The sequence below is a fragment of the Gambusia affinis genome, linkage group LG04 (assembly GCF_019740435.1).
Source record: "Gambusia affinis linkage group LG04, SWU_Gaff_1.0, whole genome shotgun sequence".
NCBI lineage: Eukaryota > Metazoa > Chordata > Actinopteri > Cyprinodontiformes > Poeciliidae > Gambusia > Gambusia affinis.
In genome coordinates this window covers 23208152-23232727 of record NC_057871.1, presented here as the reverse complement: position 1 = coordinate 23232727, position 24576 = coordinate 23208152, and the positions used below count along the sequence as shown (strand labels likewise).

The 24576-nt window shown below is 39.7% G+C and overlaps 1 protein-coding gene and 1 long non-coding RNA gene across 7 annotated transcripts in view; one reads left to right on the top strand and one right to left on the bottom strand.

Moving 5' to 3' along the window:
* xpnpep1 (X-prolyl aminopeptidase (aminopeptidase P) 1, soluble) overlaps positions 1–24191 on the top strand; it is a 40892-nt gene extending 16701 nt beyond the window's left edge. The window contains exons 1-23 of one of the 6 annotated variants that reach the window (XM_044114525.1): positions 5828–6158; positions 7728–7805; positions 8125–8229; positions 10023–10103; positions 13206–13330; positions 14021–14084; positions 14476–14580; positions 14719–14811; positions 16828–16971; positions 17176–17271; positions 18146–18227; positions 18802–19012; positions 19707–19796; positions 19930–19980; positions 20230–20288; positions 20986–21063; positions 21165–21236; positions 21347–21407; positions 21507–21576; positions 22151–22324; positions 22844–22920; positions 23037–23135; positions 23835–24191. In XM_044114525.1, coding sequence (XP_043970460.1) covers positions 10070–10103; positions 13206–13330; positions 14021–14084; positions 14476–14580; positions 14719–14811; positions 16828–16971; positions 17176–17271; positions 18146–18227; positions 18802–19012; positions 19707–19796; positions 19930–19980; positions 20230–20288; positions 20986–21063; positions 21165–21236; positions 21347–21407; positions 21507–21576; positions 22151–22324; positions 22844–22920; positions 23037–23135; positions 23835–23954 — 1905 coding nt within the window. In that variant the 5' untranslated portion in view covers positions 5828–6158; positions 7728–7805; positions 8125–8229; positions 10023–10069 and the 3' untranslated portion in view covers positions 23955–24191. Of the gene's footprint in view, positions 1–5827; positions 6159–7727; positions 7806–8124; positions 8230–9259; positions 9356–9775; positions 9861–10022; positions 10104–10812; positions 10962–12982; positions 13004–13205; positions 13331–14020; positions 14085–14475; positions 14581–14718; positions 14812–16827; positions 16972–17175; positions 17272–18145; positions 18228–18801; positions 19013–19706; positions 19797–19929; positions 19981–20229; positions 20289–20985; positions 21064–21164; positions 21237–21346; positions 21408–21506; positions 21577–22150; positions 22325–22843; positions 22921–23036; positions 23136–23834 lie in introns of those variants that run through there. The other 5 variants (XM_044114526.1, XM_044114524.1, XM_044114523.1 and 2 more) reach the window with 5 other exon arrangements.
* LOC122829743 lies at positions 6581–7841 on the bottom strand. The gene is made up of 4 exons (XR_006370417.1): positions 7706–7841; positions 7469–7547; positions 7297–7382; positions 6581–6732 (listed from the first exon to the last, which is right to left on the bottom strand). It is a non-coding gene; the product is annotated as an uncharacterized LOC122829743 (long non-coding RNA).
* Positions 24192–24576: the final 385 nt, after the last annotated feature.

The window sequence follows — 24576 nt, the reverse complement described above, 5'->3', positions numbered from 1 at the left end:
ACTGGGGCGCCATCAAAGAAACAACGGGTGAATGTAGGGCAGTAGCTTAAATATATCAGTGGATGTCACCAAAATGTTAGATTTGTTCTTTGAGTTATGGAAATTGGTAAAGTGTGTCCGTTAAAGAACGCCGTACTTGGCGTCCGTTACGGTGCGCTGGCAGTACAACGGTCAGTATTTGCTGTGAATTCTGAAGGTAAGCAATACTGACCGCCAGCTCCTCAATGTAGCCAAATGTTACTTTTAATGTCCAAATAGTTAGTTTTGTATCGTTTTGTCTTTTTCTTCTTTTTATGTTGACACGGCAGTATTTGCTGTGAATTCTGAAGTATTTGCTGTGAATTCTGGAGTATTTGCTGTGAATTCTGAAGGCGAAGCCGCTGCGCTGTCGGGTGGCCGAATAAACGATCTGAACCACGATCGCAACCCGTGTGTGTCCGATTCCTGCCTCAAGTTTCCTTCCGACAACAACAATTAAAGAAAAACACAACGCAGAGTCTAAGGAACAGCGAGGTCTCATCCCACACTTAAAGGGTTACATAGACATGCAGCACTTGTTGATTAGATAAAACCCCAATCAGATACTTTGAAGGGTTATAGTTGCGTGAGGCCACAGAGCGACCACTAATGCCACTGTATTCTCAGACTGCACATATAATCCAGTCAAAATGCATCTCGGATGTTTACAGCATGTTGTTGCTGTGGTTATTACCAACTGTGGAAAACGTTGTGTAACCAATTTGTGTAACTTACTGGGTAAGTTGAGAAATTTAGATTTCACAATTAGTCTTCTTGCTAAGTTCAAAAAAAGAGGATAATAAGCACAAACAACCTTAATGTCAAAAAAAATTTAACAGACTATTTAATACAAAATTAAACAGTACATTGTTGTAACATTTGCCTTTAAACATAAAGTGTCCACCCTTATCAGGTAGTGTGTTTTCTTTTAGTCCAGATTCCTTATTGTTCAGTTCCTTTCTTTAGTTCAGTATTTGAAATTTAAGTCAGTCAGTCAAGTCTTTGTCAATTCAATGGCCATGTATTTCTTTGGATCCAAAATCTTATCTTAATCCAGTGTGAAAGCAGGCAGCGACTCCAGCAGTTCCAGGTCTTTGGTTGAAACCTGGAGCTCAGCACATCCCAATCCAGGCCTGTGGTGGTATGCAGCTGGAGTATTCCAAGTTGAATGTGGTTCGGAGGGAAAAAAAACCCAACCTGCAAATATATAGAACTTAATTTACTATTAAAGTCTCAAAAGTATACAGGAGTAATAGATCCCATTTATAACAAAAATAACATTTAACTAATAGCAAGTATACAAAAAATATATATCATTGTATGCAAACCCCTTTTTTTTAAGTTTATACATAACAAAAATATAATACAGTGAAAATCATTCTAATGTTACATGTTTCCCCGATTGGTTTTATGTTTCTTTTATTTTCTTGTCGGAACATAACGAGCAGTAATGCCTGTGGCGCCATTTAGCATTAGCTTCATTTCAAGTTGCAAAAATACAACACTCACCGGAGAAAATCACAGCAAAAAGAAATTTAACTGCAAGGATCGGGTCACTTATCTTCTCTTCTGTCAATCATTATCAGAATTAATCAGAATTGATTATATATCTCGCTTTCTTTTCTTTTAGCGTGCAATAGCTCAGCACAACGTGCTACAGCCAGCTACGGTTCCTTCTTCTGCTCCAATTTTTTTCTCTGCTGTCTTAACCAGAGTGTAAACTCACAAGCCACCTACAGGCGGTTTCTGGTAGAAAAAAGAAAACCCAAAATTAAAATAGAAACCGATTTGCTGGTGCATTAAATTACAAGACAAAATCCAATAAGAACAAAATAAAAAATACTACCCACAATAATATTACAAACATATATGGGGATTACAGTTGCAGCTAACATTTGCTCCAGATTAGTGATGTAACGACGTAAACCTGTTCCGACTCGTTGCGTCCTAGTTGTTGTGACGGCATTTCATCAAGCAATTAGTCACTGTTGAAAACAAAAAGGGTTTTACCTCTGGAACCTGTCTGAACTGAAAACAACCCTAGCAGCAATGGCAAATAAAAGAAACTGACACTAACAATAGAAGTAAATTGTCGCTAGGAAAATGGCAGCTTTCAGGATGCTGTATTTATTTTCAAATGTAATTATATGTGCTTAAAGCTACCACACTAAAACTGGGAAGCTTGTAAGTCCCAAAATCAGGACAATGAACAATTACTGGCATTGAATATCTTTAGAAATCCTCCAAAACCTGCTCAGTAACTCGACGCCAGAGCTGAATGTCTGTGCGTCTCATTTTCAGTCCATTCCGTTTTCGCAGGGGGGAAACAGAGCAGCGTTTATACAGCGTAGCACAGGACAGCTAATTAATTCAATTTTATCAGTATAGTGAAAATTACCTTCAAATGTCGCCTTGAGGAGCTTTAGAGAAAAAAAATAAAAAATCTACTTTACAAGTCTACCGCAAAGTGAAAAATGAACCATTACAATAAGACTCTCCACCATCACTGCCGATAGACGGTGGGTTTTCATCAAGATGCATTAAATATTTAAGAAGACAAAAGGTTGATTTGCTTTCTCAGTAACGGTTTGTCTGATTCTTTGTGCCCTAAAGGGGATGTCCGCTCAGATCTTCTAAGTTCTGTCAAAACCAGTGAGCTGATGGGTCCGTTCAGAGAAAGTACCACATGTACAAGTAAGTACCTCCAATAACAACACTTGGGTTCCACTTTTACCTCCACATTTATTTGAAAAGTGTAATTAGGCATATTTTAAAATCAGATATTTAGTTTTTTGTTTTTTTTTATGGACAAAAAAAGGACTGTATAGTTGTAATAAACTTGCTGGCGTATCACAGTTCTGCTGTGGAAAACTTTGCTCGTTAAAGGCAGCAAAATTAAACTTCCTTTAATTGTTGGAACTTTGCCACTTATCTTAAACATTTAGCAAATTAGATTTATCTGAGCCCGATCAAAATGATTCGCTTGATGGTTGGGGTCTGTTAAATAGAAGTGTGACCAGGGGGTCAATAATCTATATTTTATGAGAAAATGGATTATTCTCATTGGAAGAGGAGGTCACATGAAATCTTAAGAACATTTGAGGGGGAAAAAATTTATAACTTCTCTTTATAATTGATCAAATATATTTCATTATCAACAAATGTAAACTAATGTGCTGTAGTTTAACAAATGAGAGAAACAATGGCTGCATGTTGACCAAACGGGCGGCAAAATGGCAACAAAATTGGGGCATGAAATGGTGCTTATTGGGCATTTATGAATGGCTAAAAATCAAAAGTTACCTGTGATGTTTTAAAATATTATTGCAGAAAATAACCATAATGGAGCCTTTTTTATTTTTTTTACGTTAAAGACAAATTATTTTAACAGTTGCATTTGAAACGATCTTTAAAATATGAAAACTGTAGAAGGTGAAAAAAGTGTTTTTGAATCTTGATTTATTTTTCTTAATCTCTAAATTATAATAATAATAAGCCTAATGTTATTGAAATTCAAAATTAAGATTTATTTTATTTTTTAGCTCTGGTGTTGTGGTTCATCATTTCACTGGTTCATTTATTTTCTGCTTTATTGTGAACAGAAAATGCAACAAAGATTTTTATTTCACAGAATTTTTAGCCAAAGTGTTTGCTCGTAAATCTAAACCTGGGAAAAAGGTGGAATCTTGGAAATGTAAACTACGAACACTGTCTGTACATGATCTGGTTTTAAAATGATGGAAATGTCTCAAAAAAAACAAACATTTTTGTAGCGCCACGCTAAATGATTCTCTCTCTTCCTGAATAATCTGCATTTTTCTGTTTGATTTCTCCAGGATCTTCTGCAGGACAGCTGGTGCTGCCAGAAATCTTCTTGCTGTGCCTGATGTTTGCTGCTGCCTTCCTGCTGCCGTCTGCAGCCTCTTTATAAAAGCAGAGTCCCATTTGCGTCCCAACTCGTCGGTGGAGGCTCACGGGTCCTGCTGTTGTAAAACTGGGAATTTGAAATGTCACCTATCAAATGTTGCAGTGGTGACGGAGCAAATAATGTGCATATCTGTATAAACGTTGCGTGCAAATGAAGATCTTCCAGGGGTTTTTTGTTTGTTTGTTTTTTTTTCTTTTGAAGAACCAGTTGAGGCTATAAATATTAATAAACTAGTTGTTGGTATGCCTGATTTTGTTCTTTTGTATTGCTGTTCATTTGGGCAAGGGCTGCTGTTTGTGAACTACATTTTAAACTGTCAATTTTCCAGGCACATACTTGTATGTATGCATGGTTTTTCAGAATTGTATTTTCTTCCTGCCTGTCGAAGAAAGAGGATAATTTGAAGTGTGACAAAAAAAAGAGGCAGTTAAGGTCTTTATATATATAAAAATCAAAATGCTTATTTTCCCAATTAGCCAAAGGTCAGAAAAACAGCAACAGCACTGTTTGAAAATTATTCTTTAAGACGAAAAGTGAATTCATTTTTGAGATGTTTACCCCATTACTGATAGGTATTTTTTTTCCTACTACTTATCTATAAGCTTCAATACCAATCAATTTCAACTCATTTATGCAGGTTCAATTGAACTGAACTAATTCTTTAGTCAAATCAAACGTTGCAAACACACAAATTGTCTCAGCCACTCATTTCTACCACAGGGCGTCCCATGGCTCCTCGTCACATGAAACCCTTCGACCAATCGCCCCCTTTGGTCCTAAAATACATCATAATATAAAAAGAATTGTCTGTTAACTCCTATCTAATTTTACTATGAAAAGGTTAAACTCCAATTTTCTCATTCATGCTTGCTCAACTACAACTATCAGAATAAAAAATCCGCAAGATCGTAATAGTTTATTTTTTTTGGCTAAGCCTGAGCAATGTCGTGATAAGTGGCGTTTTGTCCTCATCTAATCTTTGGTGAAAGCGCGCCTGCTGGAGAACAGTCCTGATCACCTTTAGTTGGCTCTCCTTGGCGCCCTCTGGTGGACACCTGCAGGAAGTGTTAGGGACAAAACAATCCCATCTCCTGACAGTCAGGAGGAATAGTCATCAAAAATAATTAAAATAAGTCAATATTTTAACTAAAAATGTTTATAGAGTTCATAACAATTAACTAATTTCTGATCAAATATGCCAATTTAACCAGTTCATTCTCAAAACACTTAATAGTTCCTAGCTAAACTCATACAAGACGTTTTGAAACCGGTTCACAATTGTTTGAGCCGAAAAGCACCAAATGAAACAGTTTGGTCCAATTTCTCGTGTAGCGGCAGCATAGCCGCCAGACCACATTACTTACATGGGAAAAGGATTTATTTTATTGTAATTAACTGCTGTAACGTTTGACTTGACTACGTCACCTTATTTACAAGTGAGAGTACAAGTAACCTTAGTCCAGATGATCAAAGCTTTCATGTGATCACAAATAATTTGCTGAATAATCAAAGCGTTTTCCCAATAGCAAAAACCAAACTTTATTTTTTTTCTGACTGTTACAAATATGTAGCACGTATAATAGTGATCAGTTGCAAGATGCTGAGTACTTGTTATTCACATGAGCATGGCATCATCAATTATTTATTTTATTATTAGTGGTATTTTATTAGATTCATTAAATGTTTTTGCGATTAGTAGAAGGTCTGTGGTTCTTGTAACAATGTGCACAGTCGTTCCGTCCCTGGGTTTTTGGGGCATTTCCTTTTTCAAATCAGTTTCAAGTCACATTAAGTATCATTTCAACGTATCTGATATCAGATGGATGAATGTGATAAATGCATTAGCATGGATTTTATACCATTTAAAACCAGGTTTAGTTGCATGAGATGACCACTCGAACTCAAAAGCAGATAGCAGACATTCAAACACCCATGGGATTGAGTGAGAATGACAGAGTCATCTGCATAAAAATGGTACAAGGGATCTGAGAAGCTTGCACACAGATCAGAAACATAGATTATAACCAGAATATTGTAACAGAAAAAATCCAACAGGATTGAACCTGCTTATTTCAAGCCCGTCTCATGAAGATGTCTGTGTTTTCTCTACAGGATGGTGTGTGCAAATATCTTACCAGACACCGTTATAAATGGACATTGGACTCTTGCAAAGGGTACATTTAAAGGAACAGTGTCTGGGACAATCACACTGGTAAAAAAAAACACATAATTATCTTTATCTAATCTGCTCCTTGTCTGCTGCAAGATGCCAGAATTGTCTGATTCTGTATTGTCTTTGTTTGAGAACCACAGGCTAAGCCAGTGGTGCCTAAAGTCTGTACTCAAGGGCCGGCATCCTGCAGGTTTTAGTTCTTTTCCTGGTCTTAACAACAAGCTCTTCAACGTGCTGCGTGTTTCAGCATGACTGAAACATGCAGCATGCCGGCCCTCAAGGACTGACTTTGGGCACCACTGGGTAAACAATTCAAATTCTAATCCAAAAGTACTTTATTAATCCCAAAGGGATATTAAAATATTGTGTTTGTATGGTATGATACACACATTATGCACGTTGGAGGTGGTTGGTGGTTGTGCTGTTGTTGGTCAGGTGCAGTGATGGTATTGTACCTTCCGATAATACCTTGCCGGCGCCCCTGTCCACTGTTTTAGGTGTTTCCTTGTTTCCAAACACCTGACTTGAATGAAGGGATGATTAACAAGTTTCTGGAGCATTTGGTGGCCACCAATTGTATGAGGAGGTCATACAATCCTTTGAATCTGCTGTGCTGGAACATAGACACATCCAAACCATGCAGTGCAATTAGATTCACAGGAAGCAAAATTTCCAATAAATAGTATTGGGAAGATGTTAACAGATGACAAAAGAGTGCTTGAAGCAAAAGGGGCAACGAACAGACAGGAAATGGTAGAAGCAGGGCTAGAGTTTAGAATTATGGCCCAAACCCAAACACGACCCGAAATTTGGGCCAGATAGGGCCTAAATTGATGATTGGGTTGCGTTGTGTGGTGTTGGCTTTCTGTGGTGCTTTTGATAAATCTACAGGGTGTACAGTACAGAGAAAACCAAATGAGAATGTGATATATAAAGCGGTGTTATTCTGATTATTGTAGTCTAAATACAGGAGTAACCAGCTGACCCGGTTGAGGAAACATAGTCAGGAGTAGACGTACACTAGCCTGCAACAAGCAGGCACAATAAATCTGCATGCAGCTCCGCTCCCATCAGTCACACATCTCAGATGATTTGCACTTGACTCTCACTGTAGTTACAACAAGCAACAAACTGGAGCTGGAAGATGTTAAGAAACAAGAGACGTTACACTACTTACTTAATGTCAATAGATGGGTCTGACCAGACTCAGACACAGTGTCTGGGTTCGGTGCCGGTTGGATTTTTTTAGGCCTCATCTAAATTCTAAGCGCAGGTAAAAGCTTCAGTTTAGCTTAACATCTTTCTGCTGGTTATCTGTGAATGTATGTTCACTAAACTCTGAGGCTCACCATGATATCAGCTGTTTCTGTCAGCTGCCATCCAGAGGCCCCACACTGAGTCTTGCTTTACACCTGAACCTCTGCAGAGCTATCAAGGAGGAAACGACAACATGAGCTTATTCTGGACTGGCTAGATAATTTTGGAAGTGCCTTAGCAGTTACTAAAAAGAAGACAGATATCCACACATCAGTATAAATCACTTTGTTCAGCTGACAATAATCTGTACGTCTACTAATGTCGGGTACCTTTGGTTTCTGTCCCTTCAAGCGCCAGCAAGTGTTTCCTGATGGGGGTAGCAGTGATGTCACACTGAATGTGGACCTCAAGTCATCTGCAAGTCAAGGTGTAAGTAAAGAGTAATGGAGTTAAATAATGCAAAACATTACAACTTTAGCCACGACTGGTCAAGGATCCCAAATGAACAAGAGTGGAGTCTTGAAAATCAAAGTAAATTTCAAACATGAGACACCACATTCATGCTATACATTTTACCTAACATAAAGAAAATGGATAGTTTGTGTTGTCACTTTACCTTCTTGTAGTAGTACTTGTATGCGTAATCAATTGGTCAGGGTCAGAAATCTCTTCCACTGCTATCTTTAGTGTCAGAAGCTGAAAAATGTAGGCAGCGGAAACATAGTTTGTATTTTAAATGTGCTTTCAGATTCCTGCGGCCTCCCTGTTTATCACAAGCAGCCGTGTGAATGCCACGAGCGGCTTGTGCACCAGCGTGGGAGACACTTTCAACCCCTTCAACATGAAACTACTGGTGAGGCGGACTGCTGGGGACATGTCATCAGATGTAAATACATTCAAATATAATCTGAGGATAATTTGAGGAACACTTCTGCATAAAAGAAACAGCAGCAAACTAAGAGAAGAGCATCTACACCATTGTTAGATCAATGCAGAAGATATGTAAATAGAGAAATTACTTACAGAAAACTGTGTAAACAAAGCTTCTGGAAGTTCTTTTATATCCTTTGTGGAATAAAATAATTATTCACAGTATGTCTACCTTCATTAGAAGTCTATTTAACATTAATCTTACAGTGTTTAATCAGTTTATTATATCTTACTCAGGATTACAGAGTCATTGTTTCTCTTCTGCAGTGTTTAGATGTGCCAGAGGTACAAAGCACTGGAATGAAATGACTTAATTACCTCCTTCTTGTGTAGAACAGTTCTCCAGAGCCTTAATGACCCAATTATTCTATTCAGGTGTAAGAAGCGAGAAAATGCACCTGGCTAATAGCCAAAAAGACTGGCACATGAGACTCTAATGTATTTTCGTTTTCTGCTATTCTGAGAGAAACAAAAGGAACTTCTCATGACTTCTAGTTATTCACCTGTTTTAGAGTATAATTTGAGGAACACTTCTGCATAAAGTGTAATTTCCCTCTATCAGCCGTCCAGTGCATTCATTCTATGCACTTTAATTATAGCCTTTCAGTTGTACCACTGTTTTTTCTGTGCCCCAGTTTCAGCTCTTTTGCAGCCGCCAACAATTTAACTTCCAGGATTACACCGTGTTTTTCTCCATCCACTTTCTCACGTGACCAGCTAAAGAAAAGCCTCCCTAGAGCATGATGCTGCCAACACCAGGTTTCACAGCTGAAAGGTTGTAATCAGGGTGATGTGATGTGGAGTCTCCACATCACAATCCCTTTGGTGTCTCCTGACCAGAGCATCTTCTTCCACATGTTTGCTCTATTTGCTAATTGGCTTGTTAACTGCAAACCTGAGGCTTTCTGTCAGGATTACCTTTTGCCACGCCTCTATAGAGCTAAATCAAGAGATATTAATGCTTAAGGCAAATCGCTGATTGTTTACAGCATGTTGTTGTTGTGGTTATTACCAACTGTGGGAAAGGTTGCACCTTAACTTTGCTGCAGGTTAGTATTGATTTAGTGATGTAACGACATAAACCTGTTCCGACTCGTTGCATTCTAGTTGTTGTGACGGTATTTCATCAAGCAATTAGTCGCTGTTGAAAATAAAAAGGGTTTTACCTCTGAAAACAACAACACTAGCAGTAAAAGTCAAAGACAATTGACACAACAATAGAAGTAAATTGTAGATAGGAAAATGGCAGCTTTCAGGATGCTGTATTTATTTTCAAATGTAAATCTATGGGCCTATATGTGCTTAAAGCTACCACACTAAAACTGGGAAGCTTGTAAGTCCCAAAATCAGGACAATGAACAATTACTGGCACTGAATATCTTTAGAAATCCTCCAAAACCTGCTCAGTAACTCGACGCCTCAATTGAGTGACTGTGCGTCTCATTTTCGGGCTCATTCCTCTTTTGCAGGGGGGAAACAGAGCGGCGTCTGTACAGAGGGTTTATACATCGTAGCACAGGACAGCTAATTATACCCTCACACGTCTCCCACAAGGTGAAAAGTTTACCTTTGCGATAAGACCCCCCATCACTACCAACATTAGAGCTAGATGGTGGGCTTTTATCAAGTTGGAATAAAACTAAATGTTGATGTGCTTTCTCCTTGACTACCATTAGCATAATAGTTAAATTTTGTATGACTTTGTGTACTTTAAAGGAAATGTCAGCACACAACTTCTTAAGTCCGTTGGAAGCAGCCAGCTGATGGGCCCGTTCAGAGGAAAAGGCCGATGTGCAAGTGAGTATGTTCAGTAATTTCACTTGAGTTCCACTTTTGAATTCTCCTTTAGTTGAAAAGAGTAATTAGAAACCTTTTAAAGTCAGATACTTTGATTTTTGTGAACTAAAAGAACCTCACTAAGAACTGTATTGAGTTGTAATAAACTTGCCGGCATATTACAGGGTCACTGTGACGATTCTCTAATTTTCTCCAACAATCTGACTAGATAAAGGCATCAAAACAATCATTTTCAGCTTCCTTTAGTTGTTGGAACTTCCTCACATAACCTATATATTTACCAAGTAAATGCTGTTTGTAGACTTTAAAGTCCAAACAAGACCTTAAGAGTGTAAAGTATCATTTCAGAAAACAGTCTGCAGGAAAACATCTCTCAATTCTGAAGGTTTTCTGCCAAAGTTTTCACAAAAATAATGATTGTTTTCACTTTCAATACATTTTAGGAAAATGAAGAACAATACTATAATACTACTAATACTAATTTAGTTTACAGGAATTGTAGGGGAAAGCCAATAGTTGACTATTTTAATACTATTATTATAAATCCTAGTGCGAAAAGAAATTATATAAGATAGTCCTCAAGATTTTCTCTTACGTTCCTTAACTTAAACGTCCGAAAATCGCCAACCCTGAACCGCACACAGATAATAAACACTTTTCACCAAAGACTTAACTGGGGAAGAGGCGAGTCCCGATCCCTCTGCGTCTACTGGCTGAAGCCACTGTCATGTGACCAGTGACGTCAGCCACGAAATGGCAGCCTCCTTGTTTAGTAAATTAACACAAGGTCCGAGCTGGTAAACAAACATACGCTTCGATTTTTGTCACCGGAGCCACCTTTGAGAGGCGGAAGAGCGGGTGTGTATTCAGTGTTTCGCCGGTGGATCGTAGCGGTGCTTTAGCTAGCCCTGCTTCGGAGGGTTCGAGCTTCTCCTCACAGGGGGAACTGCGGACTGTTTTCAGATCGGCTATTACCAGACATGGGTCTGGGATCTGCTACTCGCTTTAAAGCAGGTCTAAATCGGTCTCTTTTACTGGGACAAACGCTTGCATCGTTATTACCCCCTCACGCCGCCACACCCACCACGTAATTCATAAATGAGTTACTGATATCGTCGGCCTGTTGATCCTGCATGCACAGGAATAAAGAAAGAAAACCCTTCACGAGGCCAGAGTTTTTTTAATATACATATATTTCTACGCCACAACATATTTACTTATTTATTTATGTTGTATATGATGAGAAATAGCTGCTAAATTATGAAAGGAATTGGAAAAATTCATCTTATTCATTTTGTGAACTTGTAAACAACAATTTCACGCAGAGCTTTTAGCCAATAGGAGAGCTCATCGATGAAGAGCATCGAGACGTGATTGGTCGGTTTGTGTGTTGTTGCTTTTTACGTCTTGGCGTGCCACCCTTAAATCAGCGTGGACGTGGTGAAAACGCAGGTCTTGTATCTGGAGTTTGTTACGTACAGGTGCAATAAATAAGAATATAGCCACCTTCCCAAAATTATAGGCTAAGTCATTTTCTGCTAAAAGCAAATGTTTTTGACTGAAGCATTTTTGGTAAGAAAGTGGTGGTGATTATTATTATTTAATTAAATTTTTTATTACTTAATTTTATTTCTATATTCTTTTTAATTTTGCCAAAATCACTTTTGAAAAATACGTACATTTTTGTATTTTATTTTTTATGTTTTTAGGAAGGTGACAATATTATAGAACACTTAAATTTTTTAACGACCGTATTTTTCGGACTATAAGCCGCTATTGGTTTCCTACACTTTGAACCATGCGGCTTATGGCCCGGTGCGGCTTTTCTGTGTATTTTCCTTCAACCGCCAGGGGGTGCTCTTTAGCAGGAAGTGAATCATATCGAAAATCAATGAAAGTCCTAATTTTCAGCCTGCTGCTAGCACAGGCTAACAGCAGGCACTACGGATAAATTTCTTCTAACTTATATGATGCAGCTTTTAAGTTGAAGGCTATGATCTGGCAGTACAGGAGGGAAATAAGCTCGGCGTGAACGAATCCATGATTCGGAGTTGGAGACGCAGGACTGCGTCCTTAATAAATCCAGCAGATTTATTAGGACGCAGCCCTCTGCTGGGTCCTTACGGAAAAGTGGCGGAGATACCAGCGGCTTGTAGCCCGGTGTGGCCTATATATGTACGTTTCCAGTTTCTTTTTTTGTTTGTTTGTTTTGTTTTTTATCAAAACATTGTAGCATGGTGTGCTCTATAGTCCTGAAAATACAGTAATTCAATTGCTTAGTATGATTGAAAAAAAAAGCCATTTATTAATTTTCTAAAACCCAAAATGTACTTTCTTGCAACATAGCAATATTACACAAGAAGCTTGATCTCCACAGACTGTTGTGTGAAAGCAAATTAATGGAAAGTTTGGTGGAAGGAAAGTGTGTGCTCAAAAAAGGTGATTGCTTCCTTATCAATTGCCTTTTGTGAAGGATGCTATTGGCAGTGTGCATAATAATCCTGTATTAAAATGACTCTTTAATTAGTATTTAATGTAATATAAAAATTTTCAATTAAAATTAATTTTTGATTTATTTATTTTTTTGGTTGCATGCCAAAACAATTTACAGCAGTAGTATATGCTTACACTGAGAGTGTAAGCAACCTGTATAATTCATTAGTTTCACTGAGTTAATCGACCAAAATAAGGACATTGTCTGATGACATTCTGAGTCATTGAGATGCACCTTTAATTTGTGCGAGTTTGTTTGTGTAATATTTAACTCTTACTGCTATCATGGTTGCTGAACTGGCACATTATGCAGGTTAAAGATCCAGGTGTGGTCTGTGACTTTGAGCTCCACGTAGAGTCAGTCAGGCCGAGTGTCGCTGCAGTCAACATGGCTTCTCAAAAGTCAGGTAAAATGCAGCTAATTAGCAAGATCCAAGAAAGGATTGGAAGTTTTTTCTACCCTAACTACTACTTTTCAACTTGTAATTTGTGCTCATAATTTACAAGTTATGAGTGTTCACAAGTTACAAGTGTTAATTTACAAGTTTATAAGTGTTAGTTTTTAATTGCTCATACAGAAAATATGTGATTTTATTTTCTTGAATCCAGACACAGCAATGTCTCCAAAGATCACAGGGGAGCTTCTGCGGCTTCTTCGGCAGGCAATGAGGAACTGCAAATATTTCTCAGAGCCAATCAATGCTTACATAGTCCCATCTGGAGATGCACATCAGGTAAGAGAAAAAACATGCACATTATTTCCGCAATACTTCCTGATTCAAGTATAATTTTATGCATATCTAGAGATTAGACCAAAATGTATGGGGGAAATTTTTCCTGTGCCATAATTGGAGAGCACACATTTTTTGGTCTGAAAGCAGGATTTCATGTCTTTTGTTCTCAAAACTTTGTGCTTACATTTTTATTTTGAAAGCAGGACTTTCTTCTCAAAACTTGCAGTGCTTGTACTCACAACTTCAAATATTCACTGTGCTTTCTCAAACCTTTCCTCCTTGCGCTCAAAACTCGTCTCTGCTCAGATTAAACCTCCACTTGCAAAACCCACAGACATGATAAAAGAGTAGACCCCACATTGGCTTAAAAATGCGGGGTCTCAACGTGGTAAGGTTCCCAACGTAAAAGCTGCAGTGTGTAATTTAAAAACAACATGTTTTTTTGTGTGTTTTTTTACACATTTGTTAAAACTGTCTCTGTGTTGTGATTGTACAACAGGAGATAGACACTCTGTGAAAACATTTAGCTCCTCTCCCTCCTTGCTGTGGTGCTACTGCCATCTTCAGAAATACACAGTTGGACCAGAAGCAACCAATGGGAGTCAGGAGGAGGGTCTTCTCGCTGTCAATCACACTCGTGTATGCACTGACTGTAAATTATGCTGTTTTGAGCCTGCTTTTGTCTTGCAGAGTGAATACATTGCACCATGTGACTGCAGACGGGAATTCATCTGTGGGTTCAATGGTTCTGCAGGTATGCTTTGCTTGGATGTGAGCAGAAGTAAGCAGTTGCTCTAAGCGCCTGGTGAGAATCACCTGCTTTTAATCTTTTCATACGTTCAGAAAGACTTCCAGGTTTATATCTGTTCTCATCAGGTGCTGATCCCTACAGTAAGATCAGCAGAGTTATGTAAAAGCCGTTTTTTTTTTTTTTTTTTTTTTTTGTTGAGACAAACCTGGCTTCAGAAGCAAGCATCTTTCATAATGGAGCGAAGACGAGTTCACTGGTTATCCTCTACTGTAGTCAGAGATTTTACCATTTAAAACTGTGTAACAAAGCTCCTCAGACCTGGTCAGTCTGAATGTGATCCTGTGTGTAACAAACACAAAGCTAAGCAGCTCTTTTGTTCTGCATCATTATTCAGGAACAGCCATTATCACAGAGCAGCACGCTGCCATGTGGACAGACGGACGATATTTCCTCCAGGCCAGCCAGCAGATGGACAACAACTGGGCTCTGATGAAGATGGGTGAGCCTCCTCGTTGGTGTTTTGGTTGACCAGAACCTTGAAAAGTAGTAATGACAAATAACAACATTATAAGCATCTTTAAAAGCTCAGTTAGTTGTAAAATTCAAGTTGTACTGTGCTGCTTTTAAATACTTACAGGACTGAAGGAGACACCGTCACAGGAGGACTGGCTGATCAGCGTCCTGCCAGAAAACTCCAAAGTGGGAGTAGATCCTTGGATCATTGCTGCTGGTACGAGACATTGGTTAATTTCCTTTTCCCGTCAGGCTTCGTGTGTTTCCTGCAACTCCTCAGAGTGATTTTTCTTTACAGAAGATGATGCATGTAGCTGAGTTTAGACCCAACTCAGGGGCCGTCGTTAATCCTACGGCCTCCAGGACCACTGTTGCTGGTTCAGACAAATTGGGGCAAATTCACTTCAGTGTAAATTAGGACAGTTTTAAGCTTTTATTTTAGTAATCAAGTTCTATGTTGACCATTCTGATGACTGATCGATTTTATTCAAACAAAAAATTTAAATTTTTCTATAGTGGCGGTATCAGAACCAGCCATAGATATTGGCCCAAATTTTCATATCTGCACATCTTTTATCAACTCTGTAGCTTAGAAAACGAACCAGAAAAATGGCAAAAATGCCATCTGATTACCACGATGAGGCGTTGAATTCTCAGTCGAGCTGCGACTGCAAACCCCATGAGCTGCTGCTTGTGTTTTTCTTCCTTCCACTCCTCTTCTCTCAGTGGTAAACACAACACCAGGGTTTCTCTTTGACGGCATCATAGATGCTTTCTGCATTTCAAATGCAGTCCGAAAAACCGACAGCGTCCCTTGGTCTCTGACCAACTGACTCGTATGCACAATTTGGAGGTGTGTGCTGTTCCCTGCAGCTCAATTTAAAGCTCAAAACTTGCCTAGCATGTTCCCTAAAAATATCGGATGAATTGTAGCCTCAGCTGTGTTTGCTGGACACACGCCATGAAGAATCAAAGCCATGACGGCACCAGACTCCTCTGTGCAGACGTCTTCCAGTCCCTCCAGGAAGTTGCGAGCGCAACTATTTACGCAAATCCACTCTTTTTTCTTTTTTTTTTTTGGGAAATTTTGTGCAGACCTGCACTTTTCAACAATCATCGCAACTTTTCCAGTAACATTAATGCGTTCTTTATTTCAATCTACTCTGACCATTGCAGCTCGGCTGAATTTTTGACCAATCGCTTTCGCCGGCTTCTAATTTAACTTCCTGTTTTATGACGTCCATGCAGGACAAAAGGACGTGTTGCACTAAATGCTATCATTTGCCTTTTTTTGTTGTTGTTTTTTTTTTGCAAAGAAAAACATTTTTAGATGTGCTGTAGCAGTTGCTGAAACTGTGCTTATAAACACATATTTAAAATACGTTTTTATTGTCACAGTAGAAAGAGCAAAAGGTCAGGGAGGAGACATTAGACCCGAGGCCAGCAGCGGAGCGATGAGGCAGGGCCGTCTCAGGTAAGGAAGGACTATAACATGATGAGATGAGGACAAGGGAAGGGAAGGTTAGGGAAGGTGCAGCATTTTCACCTTTTGTCTAAGTCAACGTTCTGGCAAAAATAAAACTGGAAGAAAAATCCCAACTTTGACCACAACCTTTTTGCTAAGAGTGGAGCAAAATCAGTGATTTTATGCCGCAACAATCACACAAAAAACATTGCAACATTCTGGAGGGACTTGTGTTTTCATCATCATCATCCCATCAAGCACAGTTTCACCAATGATGCTTTGTGTATGTTTAAAACCGTCATCGGAAACTCCCTGCGGAAACCAACTACGTTCTTTTTTTTTTTGGTTTAATTCCTATTTTATGGGATTTCATGCTGCCGTTTTAATCCGGTGTGACAGTGGCCTTACACCAGAAGTGGCCAACCCTGGTCCTCGAGAGCTGATGTCCTGCAACTCTTAGATGCATCTCTACTTCAACACACCTGAGTCAAATAATGAGGTCATTAGCAGGACTCTGGAGAACTTGACTGCAGTAGGGAGGCGATTCAGCTCTTGGATTCAGGTGTGTTGGATCAGGGAGACATCTAAGAGTTGCAGGACACCGGACCTCCAGGACCAGGGTTGGCCACCCCTGCCTTACACGATATCGAGTCATTTAAAAAAAACAACAACAAAAAAACACACAAAACATTAAATCAAAAAAAAGATAAAGCACATCTTTGCAAAGAAATACTTGTCCACAAAAACTTGTGATGTTGTGTTTTTCAGACCAGTGGAAGAACATGTCCAAGGCACTGACCAGTGCTGGCCACTCGCTGGTGGCCGTGCAGGACAACCTGATCGACGTGGTCTGGACGGACCGGCCGGAACGGCCCAGCACGCAGCTCCGCACCCTGGGACTGGAATACACGGGTCAGGCATCAGCACTAGTTGCTCCGTGCAGAATTAGTTTATAATAGTAGAAGCAGGTTATGTTTGAGGCTCAAAAATACCTTTGCAAAAAAAAGAAAGAAAAAAAAGTCTTCTCTCTTTGTTTTAATTGTTTTCAAACATCGCATGTGTGATTACTTCCCGGGAGCTCGGCACTCTGGGTTGAGGATGCTGTTCTACCTGCAGGTGTCTCCTGGCAGGACAAGATCACGATGCTTCGAGGCAAAATGACGGAGAGGAAGATCAGCTGGTTTGTGGTGACGGCGCTGGATGAGATCGCGTGTACGTGAAATATTTTGAAATATTTCTGAGTTTTGAGTCAATGCCACGGTGGAAGGAGAGACCAGGGGAGAGGAGTGAAGGGAGAGAACCAGACAATAAGACTCTTAGTGTTGCATCTTTATTTATTCATATATTTATTCTTTGTTCTGGCATAAACTTTTATTTATTCATTCTTTTCCCTCCCTTCTCCACTTTTTTCTAAAGTGTCTTTGATGCTAAATTAATTGGAAAAACAGAAAAATAAGTTATATTAGAAAATAACTGCCAAGATTAAAACAAAAAAAGAATCCTAATTCACAAATTAATCCATTCTATTTTTTGTGACACCAATGGATTATGTTCAGTGTTTTGTTTTTGTTTTGAATGTGCCTTTTAAAAAAAATAAATAAATATATATATATATATATATATATATATACCTACATGTTTGTTTGTGAAAGAGCTTGTTGTTCTTTCTGTTTGGTTATTTGATTTCTATTGCTGCTATTCGTTCTGTCATCTGGTTAATTATTTTGCAGATTAATAAATAAAAAAAAAAAAAAAAAAAGTCACTTGAACTGGAGACAAAAATCATCAACCAACAGTGAAATATTTACATATTTAATCACAGTCAAAGCTCCTAGTGGTGCACATTTATCTGGGGATTGTTTGATCTGAGGTTTTAGGTCGCCCGCTAAAATGCCGACTTCATCAGATTCGAGTCACATTTAGGCCAGATTATTATCAATGACAACTGCAGTTTGATAACAACGAATAAGCCAAATCACTTTTCCTTTACACATGCCCTGACGCTGGATTAAGACGTAAATATTGCTGCCTAATTTTGCTCATTTTGTGGTTTTCTTGAATTGATCCTGTGCTTTTCATTTCTCAGGGCTTTTCAATCTGCGAGGTGCAGACATTCACTACAACCCAGTGTTTTTTGCGTATGCCATCGTGGGAATGAACTCCATCAGGTAACGGCACGACGTCACGGCCGCAAACTGGCTTTAAGTCTGAAGCTTCTGAGTCGAGCTAGAGATGCTGCTGTTGCTCAAAACCTGATTTCTATAAGAGGAGATACAACAATTATGAATCATCATGGCTATGATCAGATCAGGAACCAGGAAACATGTGGAAGAGGTTTTATCTCGTCTAAACAGATCCTCTTTGACAAAATAAAGTGGCTAAAAAGTTGCCAAAAAGCATCACACTAATACCCAATCTAAACTTGTTCACATCTAGGAGTCTGGAAGGGGTTTCAAAATCTGTTCTGTGGCTTTTTAGACTTCAGGCCTCAACTGCCTCAGTTTTGTGGTTACATTGAAACGTTTAAATGTGACAGAAAAGCAGAAATAGAGTAAATACACAATGCTTTTTGCTCAACTAGATATTTTCTTAGCATTTATGCATTGTTATTATTATTATATTATACTGCATATGTAAATATATAAAGGAGAGCCTCTCTTTGAAATTAAAGCAGTGCATCAGAATTGAATGCATCTTCTTCATGAGTGAATTCTTCCCCCTCGCCTCCATTCCCGCTGTTAGGCTCTTTGTGGACCTGAAGCGGCTGTCTGACCCGGTGGTGCGGGACCACCTGCAGCTGGACTCCTCCAGCCTGGCCGAGCTGAGCGTCCAGACCTTCCCGTACGAGTCCGTGTACACCGAGCTCCAGGCGATCTGCGCCGCGCTCGGCCCCAAGGACAAAGTGTGGATCTGTGACAAGGCCAGCTGCGCTCTGACGCAGGTCGTCCCAAAGGTGAGACTGGACCGGACGGTTTGCTCTGGACTGTGTCAGAAAAGGGAAGCTGAGCTCAGTTCTTGGTAGGAACGGAGCTGTTTGTTTACGTCCTCGCGGAGCTGCTGCAGGTCTGTGGTGATTCGCGTTGCAGGTTACAAATGCGTTGTAGGGAAAACGCCCACATGCAGTTTTGAAGTTATTTTTAGATGTACAGAAGTTAACCCATTCCTCTAGCAGTCTGCACAAAAAAAAAGAGGTTCACTTGTTGATTTGCTAATAATTGAATTAGCATACGGTACTTAAAAAAAAAATCTGCACAAAACTTGTTCTGAACTTAAAAAATACATATCAACAAAAAAGGTTCTTTGAGCTTAGTTTACTGTGCAATCATTAAATTAGAACAATTTGGATTGTAATTATTAGAATTAAATAAACCCTGAGAAACTTAGGATTTTTTTTTTTTATGAATTTTGTATGATTTATTTTTGTGTTTAATACATTTTTGCTTCATTTACATTAAGGTAGGTATCAGAGCATTTGTTTCTTTTGTCATAAACATAAGTTGATATATATATATATATATATATATATTAAAACAGTAGGACTTTTTTAACTTGTCGGTTAAATTCAATAAAACTAAACAGAAAGAAAAAATAATAATTATCCAAATTAAAAGCCTGTGATTTGCAATAATGCCTCTCTTATCATTTAGGCTCACAGGACTCTGATTCCCTACACTCCGCTCTGCCTCTCCAAAGCCGTGAAGAACGCCACCGAGATCAAGGGCATGAAAATGGCCCACGTAAGAGAACCTGAACCTCAAAAATATCTAATTTACATAAAACCTGAGCCATTGATTTTTTTTGAGCCTCTTTACTTCAGTTCTGTTTAAAAATAAAGCCCGATGGGTTTGTTTTTTTTCTCTCTCTCGACAGATCAAGGATGCTGTTGCTCTTTGTGAACTCTTTGCTTGGTTGGAAAAGGAGGTATTCTTTTTCACAAAACCTATCTCTCAGTAAAAAGTCTAGTTAATGTTCTCTACTTATGGATGTATAGCTGGAGACTCCCAGGCAAGGATCAGGCCTGGATCACGATTGGATCTTTTGATTGTTTGAAACTGGGAACACTTTGTTCAAGCAGACGCGTTTTTACATCACTTGGTTCCACTCAGACCTCTACGGGTGCCAGTGTTTATTTTCACTCCACTTGTCGTCGCTTCGGCGGCTGTTTCGTAGATCCCCAACGGCAACGTGACCGAGATCTCTGCAGCCGATAAGGCCGAGGAACTCCGCAGGTGATTCCCAGCTTCCCGTGTCCAGTTTGTGACGTCAGTTCGCTTGACTTTGTGACGCCTTTAATTCCACAGAAACCCGAAATGCTGCAGGTCTGAATACGTGCTGTTGAAGGGAAGGAAAATATAGATTTGAGAATTCTGCCCAGTTCTCTAAAAAATATCCACGCTTCCTTTCACTCCTTCATCCTTCTTTCTTTCCTTCCTTCTTTCCTACTGCTTTCTAGCTAAAGCTTATGGCAGTACTAATATATGTCTTACAGTCATAGTAATTATTTGTATTCAGAATTTAAGATTTTTCTGTTAAGAACAGACTACTTTGGTACATTTGTTTCTGGAAAAGTGTGAAGGTTTGACATTTAAACAATGTAATTTCTGAATTTAAAAAATGTGTGAAGACTTGTGAAATTCACCAATCATGAGAAATATCGCCCTCTACTGGACTTCTGAATAAGAAACGTGTCCACTGGAGGTGTAAAAAAAAAGCATATTTTCATTAAACGTTGCTATTTGGGGGGGGGGGGGGGGGTTATTTTTGCCATACACATTATTAAATAGGCGTATTTATTGGAGCGTAATTCGCTGACGGTGGTTTGTGATTTAGATTCTTCAGTGTGGTTCAGCTTCCTCAAGTTTAGCGATTTTTGAAACTGTGTGTGCAGGATGTGCTGAACGAGTTTCTTTCGGTTTTTCTTTCCAGTCAGCAGAAAGACTTTGTGGGCCTCAGCTTCCCCACCATCTCCAGCGTGGGTCCGAACGGAGCCATCATACATTACCGGTCAGTACGGAGACCAAACAAACAAACAAACAAACAAACGAGCAAAACCTGTGGTATGATTTGGACCTTTGACTCAGCTGACCCACATTTCCTTCCCGCAGGCCCCTTCCTGAAACCAACAGAACTCTTACTGTGAATGAAGCTTATCTGATCGACTCTGGAGCTCAGTACATGTAAATATGTTGCCGCTGCATGTCAGTTATTTTACGGCACGCGTTGGCTTGATTCTGCTGATATCTACTGGAATGAACGACCAAGAGAATTTGCGTTGTGTGTTTGGCAGCGATGGGACCACAGACGTCACCCGCACCGTGCATTTCGGGACGCCTTCCGCTTTTGAGAAGGTGAACCGGTTCGTTGTTGGGAAAATGGGCTTGACGTATTGGTTCCAACGACCCGATCTGTTATAAATGTGGATAACTCTGCGTCTTATTCCGCCGCAGGAATGCTTTACTTACGTGCTGAAGGGACACATCGCTGTCAGCGCTGCCGTTTTCCCCAATGGCACTAAAGGTGAGCACTGCTTACTCCTTTGAGAGGATTCATGAGCGTTGAGCAGAAAGTCATGAGGTCTGATCAATTAATTCACTATTTCTGGACGTTATGGAAATGCATCCAGTATTTTCTTCTTCTTTTTAACTACAAGTCATCAGTAAACTGCCACGTAACTGAGGACTGGGGAAGATTGACTTTTGCAAAATTAAGATGAAATTCCGTAAAAGCTTCACTTGACCTCATTTTGAAGAACTTTCGCTTTGATAGTGAATATTGTTTTTGTCTTTTTTTTTTGGTCAGAAAGGTCCAATTTTGTTGACTATAAAAGCACTAAAATTATAAAGCATCCAAAGGGGGGAGCATGTTTTATAGTCACTGTCCGCATTTTGGATTTCAAACTAGGATTTTAAGATAACTTCTTTAGTAAAATTACAACAGCCCTGTAACTTAAATCTGACCTGGAAGCTGCGGATCAGACCCAGAACATCGAAACCACTTCCAAGGGTCCACACCGAGGCAATTTGTTTGTAAAAAAAAAAAAAACGTAGGAAATGTGTGCGATGTATTTTAATCTAACTGTCCGTGTGTCCAGGCCACCTGCTGGACTCGTTTGCCCGTGCCGCCCTGTGGGAGTCGGGACTGGACTACCTTCACGGAACGGGTCACGGCGTGGGCTGCTTCCTCAACGTCCACGAGGGGCCCTGCGGCATCAGCTACAAAACCTTCGCGGACGAACCTCTGGAGGCTGGAATGATCGTCAGCGACGGTACGACACGGGATGGGATGGGAGGGATTAACGTCGGCGGATAGAAATGACCAATTTTTAATTTTTTTGGCTTTCTTCCCGGATTTCAACTGCCAGGCTTTGAGTTACTACATTCAGAGTCTTCGGGAAATGTTTAGCATTTTGGGGTTTGTTAATCTTTCAGTCTTAGATAAGTTTTTGGAAAAAAAAATTAAAACTGAATATCAAACAATTTTTAAAAAAAGAGAGAAAAATAAATCCAATTTTTATCTAGAATCTCTACTTTAACTTGTCATTATCAGAGTTTAACGTGTGAGCTGCAATGTTTTTGGAGATTTAGTTTTAGTTAGTTGAGGACGACCCACTCATGAATGCTCTCTTGTTTAAAGATCTAAATAAAGGTGGGTTTACATGACATCTTAACCGCCTCTAAAAGGTTCCTGATCTGAGTGACCTTGGCATCAGTTGATATTTGAGGTATTTTTCGACGTTCTCCAAAGACTACGTTACCCTTCTCTTGTTTATGTGTGGTTTTTCTAGAGCCGGGATACTATGAAGACGGATCGTTTGGGATTCGTATTGAGAACGTGGTCCTCGTTGTTCCCGCTAAACCCAAAGTGAAAACACAGTTGCAAATAAATATCATCTCAAAATGCATTAAAATGCCATCTCCAATCATCATATGGTGTCATTTATGCCCCCTTTTCTGTTTTTCTTCCGTCTGTGTTTCAAGTACAACTACAGGAACAGGGGCAGTCTGACGTTTGAGCCTCTGACTTTGGTTCCTATCCAAGTGAAGATGATGAACACGGAGCTGCTCACGCAGAAGGAGGTGAGAGACGCCTACGTGGAATACGTCCATTTTAGAAAACCGTGAGCGTCGCGTATTAGATGCATTGAGTTTACTGTAATCCGACGTGACTCCAGGCAGAACAATTCACAACAGATTTAAACTGGTAAAACCAGTTCTTGATTTTAACAGTCATTTACGGCGATGTTCGTGACGCACGATTAAATGAAACGTAAAAGCTTCAAACGTGCTCCGTTTTCCTCACGTGTGTTCTGCTGTCGGTGTCTGCGGTTTCCATTGACCATTTAATTTCAGAAATAAATTAGCTTAACGGAAATGCACAAATTTTTTGAAGAAAAATTCTAGGTTTTTTATGAAGTCATTTTCTTACTTTTTTTTTGTTTTTTTTTGGAGCGTGTCAAAATTGGTTTATTTTCACAAAACTGCACAGGAAACACTTTTTTCGTGCCACACGTAAAAACCACTAAGCAGAACCGACAGGAAGTGGTCGGAAGATCGTTCCGCCATGGGGTTTTTTTTTCTTTTGTCTTATTGACGTGAACAAACTTATTCCCCTGTGATTTTTTTATTTTTAATCACTTTTCCTATTTGATGGAAGCACCGCAATTGTGAAATTGTGACTTTTGAACATTAGCGGAAGACGGAAGAAGTTTTGCGCACATTTTGCAATGGAAACGCAGCCGGTGTCCTCATGGCTTCTCCACCCTTGTGTCTCTGCAGAAGGACTGGGTGAACGAGTACCACCGGAGGTGCAGGGAGGTGGTTGGTGCGGAGCTGGAGCGGCAGGGCAGGATGGAGGCTCTGCAGTGGCTGGTCAGGGAGACGCAGCCCGTCGTCTGAGGACTCCGCGTCCTCTCCGCTCTGTGGCCGCCCTTCGATAGCCGCTTCACTTCTTCTCCCCTCTGTCTGTGATCCACGCTCTGCTTGCCTTTTTTAAGCAACGCCGGCAGTTTTATTAAAACCTGTTAATAGGCCCTTCAGATTCTTTTTCTACTTAATGTCTCGGGAAAATGTGACGGTGACGTTTTTAAAGATTTTGCCAATCCTTTCCATTAAAGGTACAATGTGCAAAATCGACTCTGTCGTCAAAGATGCTTGAAAGTTGTTTCGTTTTGAACTTATTAGTTTTGAACTTAGTTTTAGTTTCTAAATTTGCTCAAATTTTGGGAATTTGAGGAAACCCAGTGGAGCAACAGCGACCCCGTGATGGAAACGTCACTTCCAGTCAGTGACGTTTCCATCACTGACTGGAAACGTCACCTGGGTTCTGGACCTCTCCTCTCCTCCTCCACTTCACCTTGATTTCCAAATAAAATGCGCCGGTTCCTTTCATCTGAAATGAGGGTTTAGTACCACTTAGTCCAGCTGAGAAACCTCTGACAGGAAGTTCAGAAGTGGTGTTAGAAAACACAAAAGGACAAACTCACACCCGGGGTATGTTTAACTATTGAATTCACGACTC